Source organism: Mus musculus, chromosome 7 (assembly GCF_000001635.26).
Source record: "Mus musculus strain C57BL/6J chromosome 7, GRCm38.p6 C57BL/6J".
Lineage (NCBI taxonomy): Eukaryota > Metazoa > Chordata > Mammalia > Rodentia > Muridae > Mus > Mus musculus.
Window position 1 is genome coordinate 19,851,555 of NC_000073.6, and position 20,028 is coordinate 19,871,582.

General features: G+C 52.2%; 2 protein-coding genes across 9 annotated transcripts; one reads left to right on the forward strand and one right to left on the reverse strand.

The window, feature by feature from the left end:
* Nucleotides 1-448: 448 nt before the first annotated feature.
* Nucleotides 449-6,801, forward strand: Gm19345 (predicted gene, 19345). The gene is made up of 4 exons (NM_001270489.1): nt 449-646; nt 3,388-3,540; nt 5,965-6,056; nt 6,247-6,801. Exons 1-4 carry the CDS (start codon nt 603-605, stop codon nt 6,330-6,332), a joined length of 375 nt encoding a protein of 124 aa, NP_001257418.1. The 5' UTR covers nt 449-602; the 3' UTR covers nt 6,333-6,801.
* Ceacam16 (carcinoembryonic antigen-related cell adhesion molecule 16) lies at nt 543-19,872 on the reverse strand. Of its 8 annotated transcripts, none has more exons than XM_011250605.3 (8): nt 19,564-19,872; nt 19,323-19,421; nt 9,555-10,188; nt 7,040-7,384; nt 6,265-6,540; nt 4,520-4,798; nt 2,018-2,344; nt 543-759 (listed from the first exon to the last, which is right to left on the reverse strand). In XM_011250605.3, the coding sequence occupies exons 3-8, from the start codon at nt 9,595-9,597 to the stop codon at nt 749-751; spliced, it is 1,281 nt and encodes a 426-aa protein (XP_011248907.1). In that variant the 5' UTR covers nt 9,598-10,188; nt 19,323-19,421; nt 19,564-19,872; the 3' UTR covers nt 543-748. The 8 variants fall into 8 exon arrangements, 7 of the variants coding, with proteins under 7 accessions (XP_011248907.1, XP_006540173.1, XP_006540172.1 ...); XM_006540112.4 differs by lacking the exon at nt 543-759 and adding an exon at nt 3,563-3,629 and having other exon boundaries at nt 2,283-2,344; XR_003946494.1 differs by lacking the exon at nt 543-759 and adding an exon at nt 3,336-3,974 and having other exon boundaries at nt 2,286-2,344.
* Nucleotides 19,873-20,028: the final 156 nt, after the last annotated feature.

A 20,028-nucleotide genomic window follows, 5' to 3' on the forward strand; every position in this document is an offset into this window, starting at 1 on the left:
CTGGACAGTCCCTTGAGAAACACCTTTTTTGTTGTTGTTGTTGTTTGTTTGTTTGTTTGTTTTTGTTTTTTTGTTTTTTGAGACAGGGTTTCTCTGTGTAGCCCTGGCTGTCCTGGCACTCACTTTGTAAACCAGGCTGGCCTCGAACTCAGAAATCCGCCTGCCTCTGCCTCCCGAGTGCTGGGATTAAAGGCGTGCGCCACCACGCCCGGCTGAGAAACACCATTTTTTGAGGGGAAGTAACTCTGCCTTAGGGTAGGATGAAGGCAGGAGTTACTCAGTGAGGCGGGTCTTTTCCTACTCCACACTTTTTGGAGAGGGCCCATCCTTAATCCACTGGGGGAACAGGATACACTTCCTTGTGAACTGCACACCTATGCAAAGGTGCCAGGCTCTGCCCTGGAGCAGAGGGGGTGTGGGTTAAGCATCCCTAGGTGCGCATGCGCCCAGTCTGGGCATGCTCTGGGGTGGGTACCAAAGCAAAGAACACTAGCTGCGCTTGGCCAGGCTGGCGGCGGTGGAAGGAGAGGCTGACACCCATGTGCGTTCATTGGGACATTTATGGACTTGGCAGCTCTCCCACAGCTCGGCGCTAAGACTAGATGGAGGCAGGATGGCGGGACCATGGCCGGCATCCGTGCTGCAGGTGAGCGGTCCTGGGCTCAGGGGCGGATGCGGGGAGATGCTGCAAGGGGCGTTTCTCTCCAGGTCTCAGCGGCCTGCGCTGCAGCTGAAGAGGCGGCGGTGGCTACTCCAGGGCTGTGCAGGAGAACCGGGGCGGGGACGAGGAGGTTGTCAGTCAGCAGGAGGACCCTCCCGCGGCCCCGCCCACCGCGCCTCCCGCGGTCCCCACCCGCCCCGCTCAGCCTGTGCCATGATCTGGGGTCTGGTGCTGCATGAAGAAAGACTGGTCCTCCAGCTGGACTGTGACAAAGGAAGCTGAAAAGGAATCCCCGAGTGCACAGGCTTAGGAGTGAGCCTGTGAGAACCCAGACATCTGGTGGTTGGGTCCGGACTGGTCCTGGCTTCGGAAATTTGACTTCTGAGTGTCTAGTCTGATGCGACAGGCAGGACCCCAGACTCTTGTTCTCCGTCTGGGAGCGCCTGTCCAGAGCACCTGCCCTAGTAAGGTCTTGAAGATTTCTGGGAATTTCTGGTCTGATGGAAGAGACATGGCTTTTGACTCTGGGAGATACCAGTTTCATGGAGAAGACATAGCCTTGGACTATAAGAGCATGTTTCCTGACTGGGTGCTCCTAGCCTGATGGAGGAGACAAGGTTCCAGTCTGATGGAGGAGACATGGCCCTGACTCTGGGAGCTCCCAGTCTGTTGGTGTAGACATGGTTCCTGATTCTGGGAGCTCCCAGTCTGATGGAGGAGGCATGGTCCCTGACTCTGGGAGCTCCCAGTCTGATGGAGGAGGCATGATCTCTGACTTTGAGAGCCCCCAGTCTGATGGAGGAGACATGGTGCCTGATTCTGGGAGCTCCCAGTCTGATGGAGGAGACACAATTTTCAGTCTGATGAGAGAGACATGGTTTTCCACTGTGGGAGCCCCCAGGTTGATAGGGGAGAGGTGGTTCCCAACAGAGAACTCTGATGGAAGAGGCACACCTAGCAGCCTGCATCCTAGTGTACATTCAGGTTGGGAGAGCTCTGGTGTCTGAAGGTGGAAACTTCTTGCCCTCATGCCATGTCTTATGGGGGAGGAAAACACCTGCATTCACCCCAGCTCCCCAGTGTGGTGGAAGAGGCTAGATCCCCATGGTTTAGTTTCCACTCACCTAATGAGAAAAGATGCCCACCCTCACTTGACACCCCTTTTACGGTCTATATATCCATATGGAAGGCGTATACCTTGGTGGACGTCATCGTTTGAGAGGCAAGGCAAACGCCCACATGGGGACACTCAGGTCAGATGGAAGAGGCACATGCCTGTGTCCCACAGGCATGTGAGGGAGGAGAAGGACATCTTTGGGTGCCCCCCCCCCATCCCATCCCACACTGCTCACTCACGGGCCACCTGTAGCTCCACCTCCAGAGTGTCGGTCTTGCCCTGCAGTGTGACGGTCTTGAGTGTGTAGCGCCCGGCATCAGTGAGGTTCAGCTTTTGCACCAGCAGTGAGCAATTAGCGAAGCCCACCTCCCGGCCTGTGTGCGCCGGGCCAGCGATCCAGTTCCCTGACGGCAGCTGGCTGAGCAGTCGGTTGGGTTCCGAGGCAGGTCCACGATACCAGGCATAGACTAGCAGGTCCTTGGGGTAGCCCTGGACAGTCAGGGTCACGTCCTGGCCCTCCGTTGGCTTAGTCGGTACAGGAACGATCATCATGGCTACAGCTGCCGCTGGGGAGAGAACCACCGCCACAGTCAGCCAGAACGGCTTGAGTGTGGTGTGGAGTCCTCCCCCTCCCTTGGCCAGCTCCCCCACTGATGCTTCTCCCCATGAGGTGCTGGGGAGGAGACAGAGGATGGAGGTGATTTCTAGGGTGATCACATAGACTCTCTTTCTCAGATGCCAGGAAGACATCTCTCCTGTTTAAATTTCAGCCTTGGATGATGGTACAGGCCCTATGTAATTAATTGAAAGACCCCACAGGGTCTGGCCATGTCTCCTCCATCAGGGTAGGAAAAAAAAACCTCTGGGGACCATGCCTCCCCTATCAGACTGGAAATTCTAGAATATGGGGCTGTGTCTCCCCCATCAGATGGTTGGAATGTCTCGTCCACATAGTGTCTTTTCTGTGAGAGCAGCAGACCTAAGAATATGGGAGGTGACAACTCCTCCATCAGATTAGACGACTCTAGGAGAGATGAAGCTGTGCATCCTGTATCACATGGAAAATTCTCACAAGGTGTGGATTGTGTCTCCGCCATCAGATTGGGACATTCTAGATTTTTCAATCAAGTTTGGGACCCAAGATTAAGATTCCCTAGAAGGTGGGAGTTTCTGTCTCCTCCATCAGACTGAGAAATTGTGGACTATTGGGAGTGGAACATTCTAATCAAGTTGAAGATGCCCAAAGTTGGGAATAATTGTCTCTGATAGAAAAATTTCATAGAAAGTGGGAAGATTGTACTCCCCCATCAGATTTGACATGTTCCCAAAGTGGGACTTGTGTCTCCCCCATCAGACTATGAAATTTAAAGTAGTGTCATGTCTCCTAATGACCTGGAAATTCTTTCACCTTGTGCCTCCTCCCTTTGACTAGACAGTTTTATGTCTCCCACACCAATGCCAGGGAGCCCAGAGAACGTGAGGCATTGCCTCTTCTCTTTGATTGGCAGCTTCACTGATCCCTCTGAGGTCAGAGAAAGACCATGCCTCCTCCATCACCTCAGCTTGTTTCCCAGGTGGGATAACAGCCATGTCTCTGTCTCGATCTCAGCACCTGCCACAGGATTCCTGGCAGCTTTTGGGGAAGCAGTTTTGGAAGTGTTACATTAGGCACAGCCTGCACCTACCTTCAGACCTTGGATACCCCCCATGTTGGCCCTGAGGTCATCTGGTCCACCCTGTTTCCAGCCAAGGTCCCTCACAGGTAAGACAGGAGGCACACTTACCTTTGCGACAGTCATCTTTGCTCTGCGTGAAAGAGGGTCCATCCCCACCCTTTGCATGAGACCCAGCCTGTTAGTGGAGGAAGAAGGGAGGGAGGAGGGGGTGGACGATTCCCACTGTCCCCAAGGGACAATGGCCATTTGAGAAGAAACCCAGCTAGAATGAATGAGACATTTTTTCCCCCTTGAGACAAGGTCTCATGTAGTCCAGGCTAACTTTGAACTGTCTGTGTAGCTAAGGATGTCCTTGAACTCCTGATCCTCTTGCCTACACCACTATACATCTGCTGTAAAATGAGAACTTGATGTTCAAAGCCGCTATTCTTGGGGCATGAGCTCTGTTCCCTCAGCACCACAACCCCCCATGCATGGAACAGAGGTGTGAAGAAAGTGCTTCTGGTGTGTGGTTTTCCAGCTGTGGTGTGTGTGTGTGTGTGTGTGTGTGTGTGTGTGTGTGTGTGTGTGTGTGAGAGAGAGAGAGAGAGAGAGAGAGAGAGAGAGAGAGAGAGAGAGAACACTCGCATGGGCACTCGAGCATGCCCACATCCTATCTAGACTAATTGATGCACACAATCTAGTTGGCAGAAGGTTTGTGTGCCTTGGGTTGGGCAGGGCTCTCAGCAGCGAGTGCCTTTTTACTATGTGGGGCAATTACATGGAAGGACAGGGACCCTGGTGTCCCACTCTGTCACCCCACAAGATGGGGACTTGGGCTCATTTGTCACTCCGTCTGACCTCAAGGCAGAGGATATGAGTCACCATTTCTTTCCTATGCAATAGGCTTTGCCTGCCTCTTTCCGCACCTAGACAAGACAGGGCAATCTGATACGCCACCGTGTCACAACTGGCCAATGAGTGTGCTGGGAATCCAATTATTTTCTGGAAAATGGCAGCCCAGTCAGCAAAGGCCAGCTGGGCCTCTCTAGAGAGCAGGTGGCTATCAGGCTGGGGCTGACTCACCGGACAGCTTGACTACCACTGAGGCAGAGCCAGACAGCAGCGTCTTGGAGTTCTTAGCGATGCACGTGTACGTGCCCTCATGGGCTGCAGTCATACTGCTGATGTTCAGGTGATCCTGGCCATTCTTCAAGGCCTTTCCATTGAAGGCCCACACGTACTCTGGCTCAGGGCAAGACCGCGCCACACACCACAGGGTGAGGGACATGTTGAAGTCCACTTTAATAGTGCAGCCCGTGCGGGTGGTAGAGTCTTGAAGGATAGCTACTCGTTCAGGGCCGACTGTAGGGCAGGAGGGAGAGACACAGGAGGGGCAGGAGTGGGGTTGGAGGGGACAGAGGCATGCACCTCAGGTCTTCAATCTACCGGATTGGGTCCCTGGGGTTGGCAGGGCTGAGTAGAGGGCAGAAAGAACTTGAGTCTTTCCCAATCACATCTTGACTTCTACCACTGCAATCTTGAGACTCACTTCCCCTCCCGTGAGAACTTGGTTTTTGAGTTTTTTGGTTTTTTGGGTTTTGGTTTGTTTTTTCTTTTGTTTTGTTTTTATCTGTAAAAAAAAAAAAGAATGTGTAGAGCTGGGTGGTGGTGGCACATGCTGTTAGTTCCAGCTCTTGGGAGGCAGAGGCAGGTGGCTCTCTGAGATTAAGGCCAGCCTGGTCTACAGAGTGAGTTCCAGGAGAGCCAAGGCTACACAGAGAAACCCTGTCTCAAAAAAACAAAACAAAACAAAACAAAAACAACCAAACAAAAAGAACCCATGCTTCTAGGTTCTAGGCTTCTTGGGCTCTAGAAATCTTCACCTCTGAGGTTCTAGACTCTCAGATGTTAGAACTTGATTCTAGGGCTCTACTTCTTGTGATTTTAGGCTTGGCAGTCTAGACTCTGGTTCTAGAGTTTCCGGCATCTGGAATACTCTGGTAGTAGGATTCTAGAATTTTAGTTTCTGTACACCGGCCTTACTTTTGAAATTACTGCTATTATTATTATAATTATTATTATTACTTTTTTTTCCTTTGAGAAAGAGCCTCATTATGTAGCCCTGGCTGACATTGAACTCACAGCAATTCACCTGCCTCTGCCTCCTGGATTAAAGGGGTGCCCCACCATGGCTAGGCAACCCCATCATTTGTATTCTCAGGATTTGACACACACAGCTGCTGGCCCAGGAAGTACTGTGTGTTTCTTGTGATGAGCTTTTGTGATGTCCCCGCTGAGCCCTGGGTTCCAATGATGGTTAATGACCCTTTCCAAGCTCAGTGTCCTTGTGTCCATGCTATCCGTTTCCTTAGGCATCTTTCCTTTTTCCTATTTCTTTTCAGACAGGCCTCCATGTAGCACAGGATGACCTTGGACTTAACATGTAGCTGTTGGGGAAGGGTGCTCGGGATCCTGTCTCCATTTCCCTAGGGCTCAGAGGATTGCTGTGCATTTTTGTGGTGTTGCAGATGGAATTTGGTGCACGCCAGACATATGCCATGGCCTGGTCTTCCCTCCACCTCAGGATCTTCCCTCCACCTCCGGATACCTGGGATGGCAGGTGTGTACTCCCTCTCTCATCTACAGGGTCCTACATCGACCTGGATGTATTAGCCATAACCCGTACTTTCATAAAGTAGGCAAGTATATTTTTAGAGGGGCCCTGGCTCCTTCCCCAGCTTGCTTGCTGACTTGCTGTGTAACTGTGGACTTCTCGTCGTGGGCCTCAGTTTCCCCATCTGTGATACCAGGTGCCTTGGAAGACTCACAGTATACCGTCAAGTTCAGTGGCTCGCTGCGGCTGACGCTGACGGGGTTCCACACCTCGCACTGGTAGGCACCTGCCTCCTCCCTGCGGACGCCATGCCGGGTCAGCATCCTGCCATCGGGGGACATGCCCAAGCGGACGGCAACTGGCAGAGCGTCACCATTGAAGAACCAGCGGACCTCAGCGGGGCTGGGGCTGCTACAGACGAGACGAAGGGTATCCCTACGCTCCACCAGCGCAGTGTCGTTGGCCATGACCGTGGGAGGGGCCAGGATCTCTATGGGCGGAGCGAGAGACAGAGGGGGAGGGGAGGGGCACCTCCTGTCCCCGGGCAAGAAGTACCACCAAGCTGTACTTCTGTACCCCCGAGCCATAGTGACAAAGAAGGGCTTTGGAAGACAGTTATCATCCTGGAAGCCAGAATGGAGAAGGTGAGCATTTTTGTGTTGATTTAGGCACCCCCACACCCAACTGTAAAAGCATCTTTAAGAGCTGGCAAGATGGTTCAGTGGGTAAAAGTGCTTGCCACCAAACCTGATGACCTGAGTTTTGATCCCTGGGTTCCACAGGGTAGAAAGAAAGAGCTGACTCTCCGAAGTTGTTCTCTGACTTCCACGTGTATACTGTCACACACAGACACACACAGACAGACACACACACACACACACACACAATGCTATTTTAAAGAATAATTTTTTTCTCTTTTGTTCCTCAAAGGAGGGTGAGGATGAGGAAGAGAGTGGAAAGTCCCGGAGATGTCAGAGGGGGTGGCTCACCATAGACCTGCATGTGTCCGTAGCCCACCTCCGTCTGAAACTGCCTGTTAAGAGTCTGCAGGATGTAGGTGCCTGTGTGCCCAGGTAAGGCACCATGGATATCAAGGCTGCCATCAGGACGGACAGCTTCCCGCCCTGTGTGGGCTGGTCCGGGGGTCTCATCACCAGTGCTGACAATGTAACTGGCCACCAGGAAGGTCAGGCTGAGCGTAGGCCCTGCGTACCAATTGTAGGCAAGCAGTTCCCCTGAAAGCCCATGGACTACCAGCGTGACATTGTCCCCCTCTGCAGGTTGTGCAGGCTCGGGGGTGATGGAGATCTCGGCCCCAGTGTTCAGGATCCAGGCTGAGAAGGAACAGAAGGGGCAGAATTGACCTCATTTGACAGGAGGTGAAAAGCTCACAGGGGGACATCCCCAGTGTCTACAAGGTCAGACAAAAGAAAGATTTGTGCCTTCTATACCCACACTTCTCCTGAGATAAAACCTAGAACCTTACTCTTGCTAGGTATGCCCCAGCCCCTCTCTGGGAGATTCTAGGCAGGGGCTCTACCACTGAGCCACACCCCCAGCCCCTCTCTGGGGGATTCTAGGGAGGGGCTCTACCACTGAGCCACGCCCCCAGCCCCTCTCTGGGGGATTCTAGGCAGGGGCTCTACCACTGAGCCACGCCCCCAGCCCCTCTCTGGGGGATTCTAGGCAGGGGCTCTACCACTGAGCCACGCCCCCAGCCCCTCTCTGGGGGATTCTAGGCAGGGTCTCTACCACTGAGCCATGTCCCCAGCCCCTCACTGGGGGGTTCTAGGAAGAGACTCTACCATTCAGCCCCAGCCCCTGCCACCTGGCCTGATGCCTTGCCTAGCCATTACTCTGCAGAGCAAGGTGGGACACCAAGTTTTCCATTAGAGGCACCAGGCTGAGACTCAAACAGGTCTCTCCACTCATGTAGCCAACTGTGTCTGTGACCTCATGCAAACATCAGGGCCTGTCCAAGTCTTTCACCCCAGCTTGGGGTGCTCATTCTGTATGCCCAAGGACCCCCCACATAGAGAGCAGAGATCTGTGAAGTACCTCCCTCTTTTTCAGTTTCCTTCCTGTCCTTTTCCTTAATCCCCTCACCCCACCCCCACCCCATCCCCTCTGTCTATGGCCCCAGATGCTGGCTTCAAGCTTGACATATGGCTAGGGATAACCTTGAATTTCTGATCTCTCTGTCTTCACCTCTCGAGTGGTGAGATTCCGGGCACACAGCGCAACACCCAGTTTAGGCAGTGTTGCGGATCAAACACAATGCTTCACCAGTGTTAGCGGAGCACCCAACGGTCTGAGCCACATCCTGAGCCTCTCCCACCCCTTCTCTGCACGCAGACAGAGCTGGTCCTCGTTCTTCCTTCTCACTGGGCTTGTCTGACGCCTCTGCACTGCCATTTCTCACACGAGACACACTTGCAGGCTTGGCCAGGCTTTCAGTCCCTTCCCAGCTGAGAGGATGTGGATGGTAGTGGCAGGTTCTGGGCTTAAGGCAGAACTCTGCCATTTGTGTTGTGAGTCCCTGGCCAGAAAGCCACCTCTTCAAGCCCTAGGTTTCCTCTCTAGGAAGTCGGGCCACAAGTGAACATCCTTCTGGGGTGGTTGCTAACAAGGAGAAAGGACTCGAAGTCGGGAAACAGTAAGTGCTAATCACCCCTGCTTCTGAGGACCTCTGGCTGACCCTGGCAACTAGGCCCTGTTATATACAGCTAAGTTAGCCTGAGGCTGAGCAGCAGAAACCGGGCACAGTGGTCACACTCAGGAAGCTGTGTCATGACGACTGTCTCAAGTTTGAAGTCAACCTGGGCTATATAATGAGATCCTGCCTCAACAACAACAACAACAACAACAACAACACAACAGCCTCTGTAGTGCTGGGTATGGTGGCACACGCCCTTAATCCCAGCATTCAGGAGGCAGAGGCAGGCAGATCTCAGTGAGTTCGGTGCCAACCTGGTCTATAGAGAGAGTTCCAGGTTAGCCGGGTCACCAGTGATGCATAAAGGTGCTTGGGATGTAGAGTGCCTGTGAAACCCTGGGTTCAAACCCCAGAACCCAATAAACTTGGCATGATGACACAGCTGAAACCCCAGCACTAGAGGGGAGGGTTAGATGTTCAAGGCCATCCTCGACTACAAAGTAAGTGGGAGGCCCACCTGGCTATAGGAGTCCTTACCTCAAAGATACCCACACCAAGCCACAAACAAGAGTCCGGAAGCCCTGACACTAGTCAGCTCTGTGGCTTGTTTTGCTCCGGCTGCTCTAAAGCCTCCCTGCTGACATCTCTTAGTGGCAGTCTCCAGCCTGCCCTACAGGCCTCCTCTCAAGAGCAAACTGCTCCAGAGGGAAGCAAAGTTGCTCTCCCTAGTGCATGCCTGAAGAAGGCTCACACTTTCCTTCTCCCGGGCAGGGCTTCCCCTCTCTGTCTCAAGGCTCTTGGAGATGCAGGGAGTGGGCTGACAGGGTGGGGGACCCCTTCTCGCTCACCACTGAGGAGGAACCAGCTGTACCAGGTCAATGGCATTTTCATCCAAGGCTGATGTTCGAGATGGTTGGTGGTGATGGTGTCCCAGTTGCTCAGAGGCCCTTCCTGGTTGAGGCTTGGCTCAGTCTGCCACTGGACCTGGGATCTTTCGGCAATTTGGAACCGGGGCGGATCACCGGAATTTGGAGGGATCGAGTCACAGAAGATCTGGGGCCCTGTTTGGGCACTAGGGTGGGTGTGGCAGGCACCGGCCAGGGGCCATGACCTGGCCAGGCCTCCTGGGGCAGCTGCCTAATCCACTTTGTGCCAAAGGCCCAGATTTGGTACTGAGAGGAGAACCAGGTCGCCAGGGAGGAGGGAGGAGGGAGGCAGGAAAATTTTGACGCAGTTCTTGACTACCATGCCTGTGATGTCTCTGCTGCATAGTGGGGTCACTGAGGGGTAGATGTTGGAGACTTCTCTTTCTCCAGCCCTCGGGACAGCCAGGGAGTGGCCAGTGTCACCACAGTGAATGGCACAACTCTGTGGGGTGGGTGGGCATCTTTAACACTTACATTTGTTTGGGGGGGGGTCTTGACTTCAAAGTCCTCTTCAGCTAGGCAATGATGAGGAGACCAGCCTGGGCTACATGAGACCCTGCCTCAAAAAAATCAAAGGGAAATAAAAGACTCTGGTTTTTGTTTGCTTGTTTGTTTTGTTTTGTCTTGTTTTGTTTTTGAAATAGAGTTCCATGTAGCCCAGGCTAGACTTGAACTTCTTGTGTAGCCAAGGATAACCTTGAACGTCTGATCTTCCCACATTTGCCTCCTGAGTGTTGTTGAAATGATAGGTGTTTGCCACCATGCCTGGTTTGTGTGTTGTGCTTGGGAAGGAACCCAGGGCCCCATGGATACACAGTAAGTGCTCCGTTGTCTGAGCTAAGCTCTGCCCTAAGCTCTGCCCTTCCTTCCTTCTCTTTTCTCCACTCCTACTACTGTCCTTTCTTTGTCTTGTCATTATTACATGAGGTGGGTGGCATGTGCCATCTCATGCATGTGGAGGCCAGAGGATACCTTTGGCAGTCTCCTCTCCTATCTGTGGCTCCAGGGATTGAACTCGGGTCATCAGGCTTGGCAGCAAGCGGCTTTACCCATTGAGCCACCGCACTGATATTTCTTCCCTTTTTCAAAAAGCCAATTATTTTTATTTCTTAATTAAGTGTCTTTATATGTTGTGTGTGGCTCTCTGCATGAGTGTGCAGGTACCCATGAAGGCCAGGGGTGTTTGGTCCTCTGGAGTAACAGGTGGTTGTGAGCCTCCCAGTTAGGGTTCTGGGAACAGAACTCAGGCCCTCTGCAAGAGCATCCACCCACTAAACAGCTTTTTTTGACACAAGGTCTTACTACACAGCTTCCGTGGTCCATAGCTCATTCACATGGGTTGCTGGGAATCAAACCTGGGTCCTTTGGAAAAGCAGCCAATGAATGCTCTAACTGTTGAGCAATCTCTCCAGTCCTCTCTCTTCTCTTCAACAAGAATTTGCATAGCATTTGCATAACAGCCATCTAGGTGACTAGAAGTACAAGGATGCTCAGAATGTCAGAAGGTTTGTTGTTGGTGTTTTGTTTTGTTTTGTTTTTCAAGACAGGGTTTCTCTGTGTAGTCCTGGCTGTCCTGGAACTCACTCTGTAGACCAGGCTGGCCTTAAACTCAGAAATCTGCCTGCCTCAGCCTCCCAAGTGCTAGGATTAAGGGCATGTGCCACCACTAACCCGGCCCAGAATATTTTTTTTAAACACACACACACACACACACACACACACACACACACACACACACACACACACACACTTGATCGGCATGTGATGCCATAAATACAAAGACATTGGCAAGATTCTGGAAGGTAAGGCTCACTGATCCTTGTGAACAAACATTTCTGGATTACCTGAACTCTTCATCCTCCTTTGGTAATTAAAAATAAGAACTAGGGGAGATGGCTCAGCGCTTAAAAGCACTGGCTGTTCTTCCAGAGGTCCTGAGTTCAATTCCCAGCAACCACATGGTGGCTCACAACCATCTGTAATGGGATCTGATGCCTCTTTTGGTGTGTCTGAAGAGAGCGACAGTGTACTCACATACATAAAAGAAATAAATAATTCTTTAAAAATAAATAAATAAAAACTATGAAGTCAGGGGCATGGTTCAGTGGTAGAACCCCTGTCTAAACCCCCCCCCCCTAGTGAGGGCCTGGGGGTGTGTCTCAGGGGTAGAGCCCCTGCCTAGAATCCACCAGTGAGGGCCTGGGGGAGTGGCTCAGGGGTAGAGCCCTTGTGCTGAGGCTGTTTAAAACCCGCTGCCATTTATAGGAAGACCTGGAGCAACTGTGAATGTTGGTGGGTTCTTCAGGCAGTATTCACCCCTAGTAATGAAGGGCAGCTGTCCCCCGCCCAACGTGGGTCCTGTAACACAAGCATGCATGGTGCTTACAATCATGCCTGACATACAGTAACTGCTCAATAAACGCAAACTCATTCCTTCCACAAATATCGAATGAGCACCTACTCTGTGCCAGCCTTGTTACAGATGGTCAGAGAGTTTAGTTACAAAAATCAGTTAAGTCCCTGTGTTTGTTGAGGATCAGGGAGGCAAATGTAGAACCAGCTGGGGCTGGGGCTCAGTGGGTAGAGTGCTTGCCTGGCGTGCATGAAGCCCCCGGGCTCAATACCCAGAACTACATAAACCAGGTGTGCTGGACCATGCCTATCACCCTGTCACTCAGGAGATGGAGGTGGGAGGGTCAGAGGATGCTCAGCTACCTAAGGAGTTCCAGGTCAGCCTGAGCTATGTGAGACCCTGTCTCAGAACAACAGAAAAACTTAAAGGTTAGGTCTGATGGTGTCCTGATGCAGGAGGATCATTGTGAGTTCCAGGCCAGGCCAGGGAACATAATGAGACCCTCTCTAAAAACAAAAACAAAACCCTCACTGAAAATGGAAAAGCAAATCCAGAAAGGGGGGTTGCCCATTTAGAAAGGGGGTCTGCCCCCTGCACTGGGGTGGAGGGAGGATGTCCAGGCAGTGACCTCAGAATCTTTGGTCACCATGTGACAGACGTCATCGCTGATGGCTTAGTTGATGGCGTAGTTGTGGGTGTTGGCTCCTCTGCTGCCCTGCAGCCTACTTCTGGGCAGGAGGCCATACCTGCAGCTCTCCTGTCCCAGTTCCTCAAGAGTATCACTGTGTCCTGGGCTGCCCTCAAGGGGAAGGAGGGCTGGGGAGGGCTGAGGAAGGCTAGGGAGAGTGGGGGTGGCAGAGGCTGGGTTTGCTGCCTCTTGCCCTCCTTCAACTGTGACCTTACCTCACCTTGCTCTCCCTGTCTGGCCCTGCTCCCACACTCTCGCCTAAATACTGGGACTCATTCCCATTGTTGTTCAGCATAGCTCCCCAATGTCCCTGGATGCCTCTGACTCAGGCACCTTGTCCCAAATCGACCTTAGTATCTTCCCAGACCTGCTCCATTTCCCTGCTCTCAGCCAGGAGGATGCCACTGCCCCTGAGACCGGTAGAAGGACCTGGGTCTCAGTCCTTATGCCTCCCTTACTCCATTAGCACAGAGGCTGCCGGGCTGCCCAGAGCCCTCTGCAGAATACAGACTCCTCAGCCTGTGCACCCAAGCCTCCCGCCTCCTCCAGTGTGTCTTCCCAGCATGATCTCAGCTTCCCCCCTCCCCATGTGAGCCTTGGACACCTTCAGTTCTCACTGTTGAGGGCGGTGTCTCTCCCCTCCCTGCACTGTGCCCCCACAGTGTCCCCATCACTGTGTAGTGGTTCAGAGAGCTCGTGGAAGCTGACACCAGGTGTGGATGACACAGAGCTGAGAGTCTCCAGGGAGGCCCAGGTTTCTGGCAGGGCAGAGGTACCTTTTGTCCCTAACCTGTGTCATGACTTCAAGTCGTCAAAGCATCACATGACCCTTCTCTGTCTGCTGCCCTTGCTATCTCTGTCCTCCTCCCTCCTCCCTTTCTGCTTCCTGGTCTTCTGCTAGTATGAACATTTTGTTTTGTTTTGTTTTTGAGACACTGTCTGTGTAGCCCAGGCTAGCCTTGAATTCACCATGTAGTTGAGGATGGCCTTGACCTTCTCCTCCTGTCTCCATTTCCTGGGTGCTGGGATTACAGGGGTTTTTATACAGGGCTGGGAATCCACCCACCATCAGCTTCTGGAATGCTGGTCAATCGCCCTATCAACAAAGGTCCATCCCTGGCCCCTGTGTGAACCCTTTGAGTTTAAGCAAAAGCTGTAGTGGCTTGTGTACTTGGTACGTGCTTGGCCCAGGGTTGCACGTTCAACCTGTCTGTTGAAGGGAGCAGTGGGTGGCCACAACCTTGACTCCTGACTCTTCTGGGGTTAGAGCTGGTATACCTGGGCTGCTCCAGCTGGAGCAGGAAAGTGCAGGGGGTGGAGGGGTGCACTGGGCACTCTCCGATTGACACACCGTGTGTGTAAGCGTTGTCTGTGTGTGAGCTGGGGTCCCAGCCTGGAACAGAACAAACAGGCAGCTCAACTTCCGGCCGAGAAGTCAACACATACAGATGGCCTAGAATGTTACATTAGAAGGAGATATGGTTTTAAAATTTTGTTTCTATTTTTGGAATAAAGCCTCATGGAACCCAGGCTGCCTGGAACTTACTGTGTGCTGGAGGGTGACCTTGAACCCTTGAACTGCCTCTAGCCTCCCACCTCTTGAATGCTGGGATTACAGGCACACTACCCACAGCCTTTACTCCACACAGAAGCTCAAAGGTAGGGTTTTGTGCTAGGCAACCACTTTATCAAACTGTTCAAAGTTCCTGAACCTGATTTTTCAATTTCACTTTTCTTTTCTTTAGATAGGGTCTCACCATGGAACCAGATTATGTTGACCAGGCTAGCCTGAAACTCACAGAGATCCACCTGCCTCTTCTTTTGAAGTGCTGGGATCCAAGACAAGAGATCTGCGCTACCATGCTGGCCTATTTTCTTTTTGCTACATGGGATCTCTCTACACAGCCTGTGCTGGCCCTGAACATGAGACTGTTTTTCTGCCTCAGTTTCTAAAGGAGCTGGAACTGCAGGTGCCCCAAAAGGCCCATCCCTAGCCTTTGTGTGAGCCATTTGAACTGGAGCTAACAGTGGTGACACATTTATTGTCCCTTTATCCAGCCTCTGGCCCCACTATCGTATGAGGTTAAATGAGCCGCTGAACCACTGCCTTCTGATGCTAGAGCAGCCTGCTGCTGAGGCACACACCCGTAATCTCAGCATTAGGGAGGCGGAAGCAAGAGGATTGCTGCCGGTTCGAAGCCAGCCTGAGCCACACAGCAACTCTCTGTCTCAAAAACAAAAACAACCGAAACCCCTCAAACCCCAGAAACAGGGCCAGTGAGCTGGTGTATTGGGCAAAGGCCCTGGCTGCCAAGTCTGATGACCTCAGCTCTATTGTTGGCACCACAGGGTGAAAGGAGAGAACAGTTGTCCTTTGCCCTCCACACCTGTGCCAAGGTCTGGGCACCAGCCATCCCCCAATAGATAAAATGTAACCAAATTTAAAAACCGACAAAATCAACAACAACAAAATACCCTCAAAACCACATCAAAACAAAACGCATGCAAACAGGCCAATCTTTCGCTTCTCCCGGCCGTTTGAGGACACGGTCTGTGACCTTGTTTTATGAGGCTCCCTTCCCAAGCTCTCTTATCTCATCTGCCACCTCAATAGTTCCCTGGGGAGCTCAAGGCTGGAAGTGGAGCAACCATCTCCCTTCCTGTCAAGACTCTGCCTACTTCTGATCTGTCAATACTCTGGGAACCTGGATTAGATTGGGGAGGCTCTGCAGCAGGACCCTTGTCTCAGTAAATCGGGAGAGGAGTCCCCTTCCTCATTTCCCTGGTCATCTGGGGAAGCCGAGGACACAGGGCAGAGCAGTTATGGTAAACCTGACCTGTAGGGGGTGTCCCTCCAAACAGGGCTGGGAGGCAAAATCCCAGTTTCCAGCTGGGCCACGGAGGCTGTTAGACCAATCAAAAGACCCCAGGTGCTCTTCACTCCTTACTGTACACACAGCATCGAGTGAGCAGTCAGGCCCGGTGGCACAGGCCTCTCATCCCAGTTATTTGGAAGACCGAGGCATATACCGTACATTCCAGGCCAGTTCAGACAATTATGAAAATCCTGTCTCAAAATAAAAAGTAAAAAAGAGGTATGGAAAAATACCTCAGTGGTAGAGCCCCTGCTAGAATCCCCCAGAGAGGGGCTGGGGGCGTGGCTCAGTGGTAGAGCCCCTGCCTAGAATCCCCCACTGAGGAGCTGGGGGCGTGGCTCAGTGGTAGAGCCCCTGCCTAGAATCCCCCAGTGAGGGGCTGGGGGCGTGGCTCAGTGGTAGAGCCCCTGCCTAGAATCCCCCAGTGAGGGGCTGGGGGCGTGGCTCAGTGGTAGAGCCCCTGCCTAGAATCCTCCAGTGAGGGGCTGGGGGCGTGGCTCAGTGGTAGAGCCCCTGCCTAGAATCCCCCAGTGAGGGGCTGGGGGCATGGCTCAGTGGTAGAGCCCCTCCCTAGAATCCCCCAGTGAGGGGCTGGGGACGTGGCTCAGTGGCAGACAACTTGGTTATCACATACAAAACCTTTGATTTGCACCACATATAAAATCACAGACACACGCCCGCGCATGTGCACAAGTGCGCGCGCGCACACATACACACACACATACACACACACACACACACACACACACACACACACACACACACAGAAACATGCATGCTCTCAGCTAACCAAACAGCCTCTTGTCCCCATCCCTTTGGCACCTTCCCTGATCTTCTTGCTCGGGGATTTCCAAGTCATTTAATCACCTAGCAAATATTTATTGAGCACTGACTCCATGCCAAACCGCTGGGGACACAGACGACAGACAGATCTGTTCTCTTATATGGCTAAATCTTATTGGAGGATATGAGCAATAATTAAAAAGAAAAAAGAAAAACCAAACAAACCCTACTTAGCCTATAGTGTCAGAGAACGATTAGTGCCATAATGCCTCGAGACAGGAAGATAAGACGAGTCAGGAGGATAGGGAGGACACAGGTCACTCTTTCAGCTACGGACGTTAGCAGGTCCCTGAGGAAGTAAGGCAAGGCGTGACTGAGGTGATAGGGAGCCTGCAGGTATAGGGGGGAAAGTATGTTTCCCCAATGCATAGTACAGTAGATGCAAAGGTCCTGGGCTGGGAAAGAGTCTGTGGGGTTTTTCATTATTACTTTTAGACATAGTCTTCAGCCCCACCCCCTCCAACACTGGGCTCACAGCTGTGCACCACCACCTGAACTCACTGCTCTTGCCGAGGACCTGAGTTCAGTTCCCAGCACTCACACCAGGCATCTGTAACTCCAGCTCCAGGGTCTCTCTCTGATCTGATTCCCTCTTCTGACCTCCAGGGGCACACACACACACACACACACACACACACACACACACACACACACACACACCTTAAATCTTAAAAGATGGTATTGGGCTGGAGAGATGGCTCAGCGGTTAAGAGCACTGGCTGCCCTTCCAGAGGTCCTGAGTTCAATTCCCAGCAACCACATGGTGGCTCACAACCATCTATAGTGAAATCCTGGGCCCTCTTCTGACATGCAGGTGTACATGCAGATACTCATACATTAAATAAAAAACTCTTTTTGGGGCTGGAGAGATGGCTCAGTGGTTAAGAGCACTGACTGCTCTTCTGAAGGTCCTGAGTTCAAATCCCAGCAACCACATGGTGGCTCACAACCATCTATAATAAGATCTGTCACCCTCTTCTGGTGTCTGAAGACAGCTACAGTGTACTTATATACAATAATAAATAAATCTTTTTAAAAAACTTTTTTTTAAAAAAAAGGTTATTACGGAAATCGAATGTATTTATTTCAAATAGAAGGTGGCATCCATCATTGTGTCCCCACACTCCTATGCCTGTCACACTCACAGCCAATCATAGTCCCCATCCCCTCATCTCCACCTGATGGCAGAAGGTTCTGGGTGGGATTTGGAATCAACTCCATGGCTACCCAAGCCCAAGATGCTGACAATGTTGATCAATAGTAGCATTGGTCCTAGACCTACCATAGCCTCCTGGGTGCACTCAGCCATTTCAGTACAACTCAGCATACCAAAGGCTGTCACATGGGTACAGCTGCCCTGTCACACTGCCGCTGTAGGAACCACAGCAAGAAAAAACCTGCACATGTTCATCAGAGACACAGGACTTCGTGTGTGTGTGTGTGTGTGTGTGTGTGTGTGTCTGTCTGTCTGTCTGTCTGCCCGTCTGTCTACAAGTCCTTGTGAAGCTAGAGGTGGATGATATCTGTCAGGTATCTTCCACGACTGATCAACACATCATTATTACTACTGTTATTATTAACCTTTATTTTTATTGTGTGTGTATTATATTTAGCTTCCACATGCATGTAGTGCTTGAAATAGCCTGGAGAGGATGTCTGACCCCCAGAACTGGAGTTGCAGGTGGTTGTGAGTCACCACGTGGGTGCTGTCTCTCCTGTCCCACACAACACAACGGTTGTTAATTTTTCATGTAGGCAGTAGGAGTTGAACTCGGGACCCCCTGCAGACTAGGTAAATGCCGTGCTATAGCTCCATGTCTAGCGATCACCTTTCCCTTTTATTTTCTTTCTTTTTTACAATTTTTACTTTTTTTTTTGAGACAGGGTCTCACTATGCACTCCCCCCCCCCCCCCGCTGGTCTGGAACGCTCTACGTAGATCAGGCTGGCCCCAAACTCACAGAGATCAACCTGTCTCTGTCTCTAAAGGGCTAGGGTCAAAGCTGTGCACCCAACCTGCTTTCTTGCTTGCTTTCTTTCTTGCCTGCCTGCCTCCCTCCCTCCCTCCCTCCCTCCCTCCCTCCCTCCCTCCCTCCCTCCCTCCCTCCCTCCCTCCCTCCCTCCCTCCCTCCCTCCCTCCCTCCTTTCTTTCTTTCTTTCTTTCTTTCTTTCTTTCTTTCTTTCTTTCTTTCTTTCTTTCTTTCTTTCTTTCTTTCGAGCCAGGGTCTTTCACTGAGCCTAGAGCACACCATTTCTGTGCTCTGCCTGGCTGGTGAGCGTAGACACCCCTCCTTCACCACCACCACGTCCACCCCAGTGCTAGGGTTTGGGCACGAGTTGTCACACTTGGCTTTTGACCTTGATGCCAGGCATCTGAACCCAGGCCCTCATTCCTCAAAAAGCAGGCACTTTCTCCACTGTATGTTGTGTGGGTCGGTGCATATGTGTGTTTCCGACCCCCTCCCTGGCCCCTAAGAAAACAAGGGATGTCCACATCTCCACCTGTTCCCTGAGGCAGGGTTTCTTGCTGAACCCAGAGCTAGGCCGGCTGCCAGCCAGTTCCAGTGATCCTCCTGTCTCTGCCCTTCTGCGCTGGGGTTATAGACAGAGGGCCAAGCCAGCTTTTAAGGTGGCGTGAAGATGCAGGTTCATCTCCAGTCCCTCATGCGTATATTGGGCATAGTTGGTAGAACCCATGATTTGGGGCCTGGGAAGTGTGTATGGAGGACTCACTTCAAACAGGGAAGGCCGACTTTGGAGGTAGAGAACCACCTAGAATCCTCCAGTGTGATGATTAATGTCTCAACTTCACACACCCTGAAAAATCACCCGGGAAGTGAGTCTCTGAGTGACTGTTGAGGGCAGCAGCATGGCCTCTGGAGTGTCTGTGGGGGATTGTCTGACTGTGTTAATGGATGTGGGAGGACTCACCTCAAAGTGAGAGGTGCCATTCCCTGGTCTGAGGCCCTGGATTGTATAAGAGCAAAGAAAGCCAACCATGGCGGCCCAATTGGCCTGTGACCCCAGCACCTGGAAGGGAGGCAGGGGCAGGAGGATCTCTGTGAGTCTGAGGCCAGACTGATATTCAGAATGAGTTCCAAGACAGACAGCCAGGCAGACAGGCAGACAGACAGACAGACAGACAGATAGCAGAAAGTCTCTGAATACTAACTCTGCACTGGTTTCTCTCTTCCCGACTGGTGTGCTGTGGACGGCTGCTTTCAGTTCTGGCCTTCACTTCCTGGCCCAGGGCTACCTCCATCTCAGCTCATCACCAACCACAGGGGCAGGATGAGGTCACCCCTGTGACCCTACAGAGGCCTGCACACCGTCCCTGGTGCCCTTGGGAGTTCATGGAAGTCTGCTGTTTTGGGAGAGGCGTCTACACTTCTGATCACCAGTCTATGCGGGATGATCCTGTGACCCTGTAAGCGGGCACAGGACCTTTCGCCCACAGAGGTGGCTTCCGAACAGAAGGTTTCCCCCCTGAATCATTTTGACTCTGGGCTCAGAGCCCAGCCTACTTCCTTCCCCAGGCCCACTTCCTCTTTTGTCAAACAAGGAGCCACTATCTTTTAAAAGCTGACTGTATCCTGGGAGTGGCAGGGGCCGGTGACAGGGACCCCTGCTGCTGCCC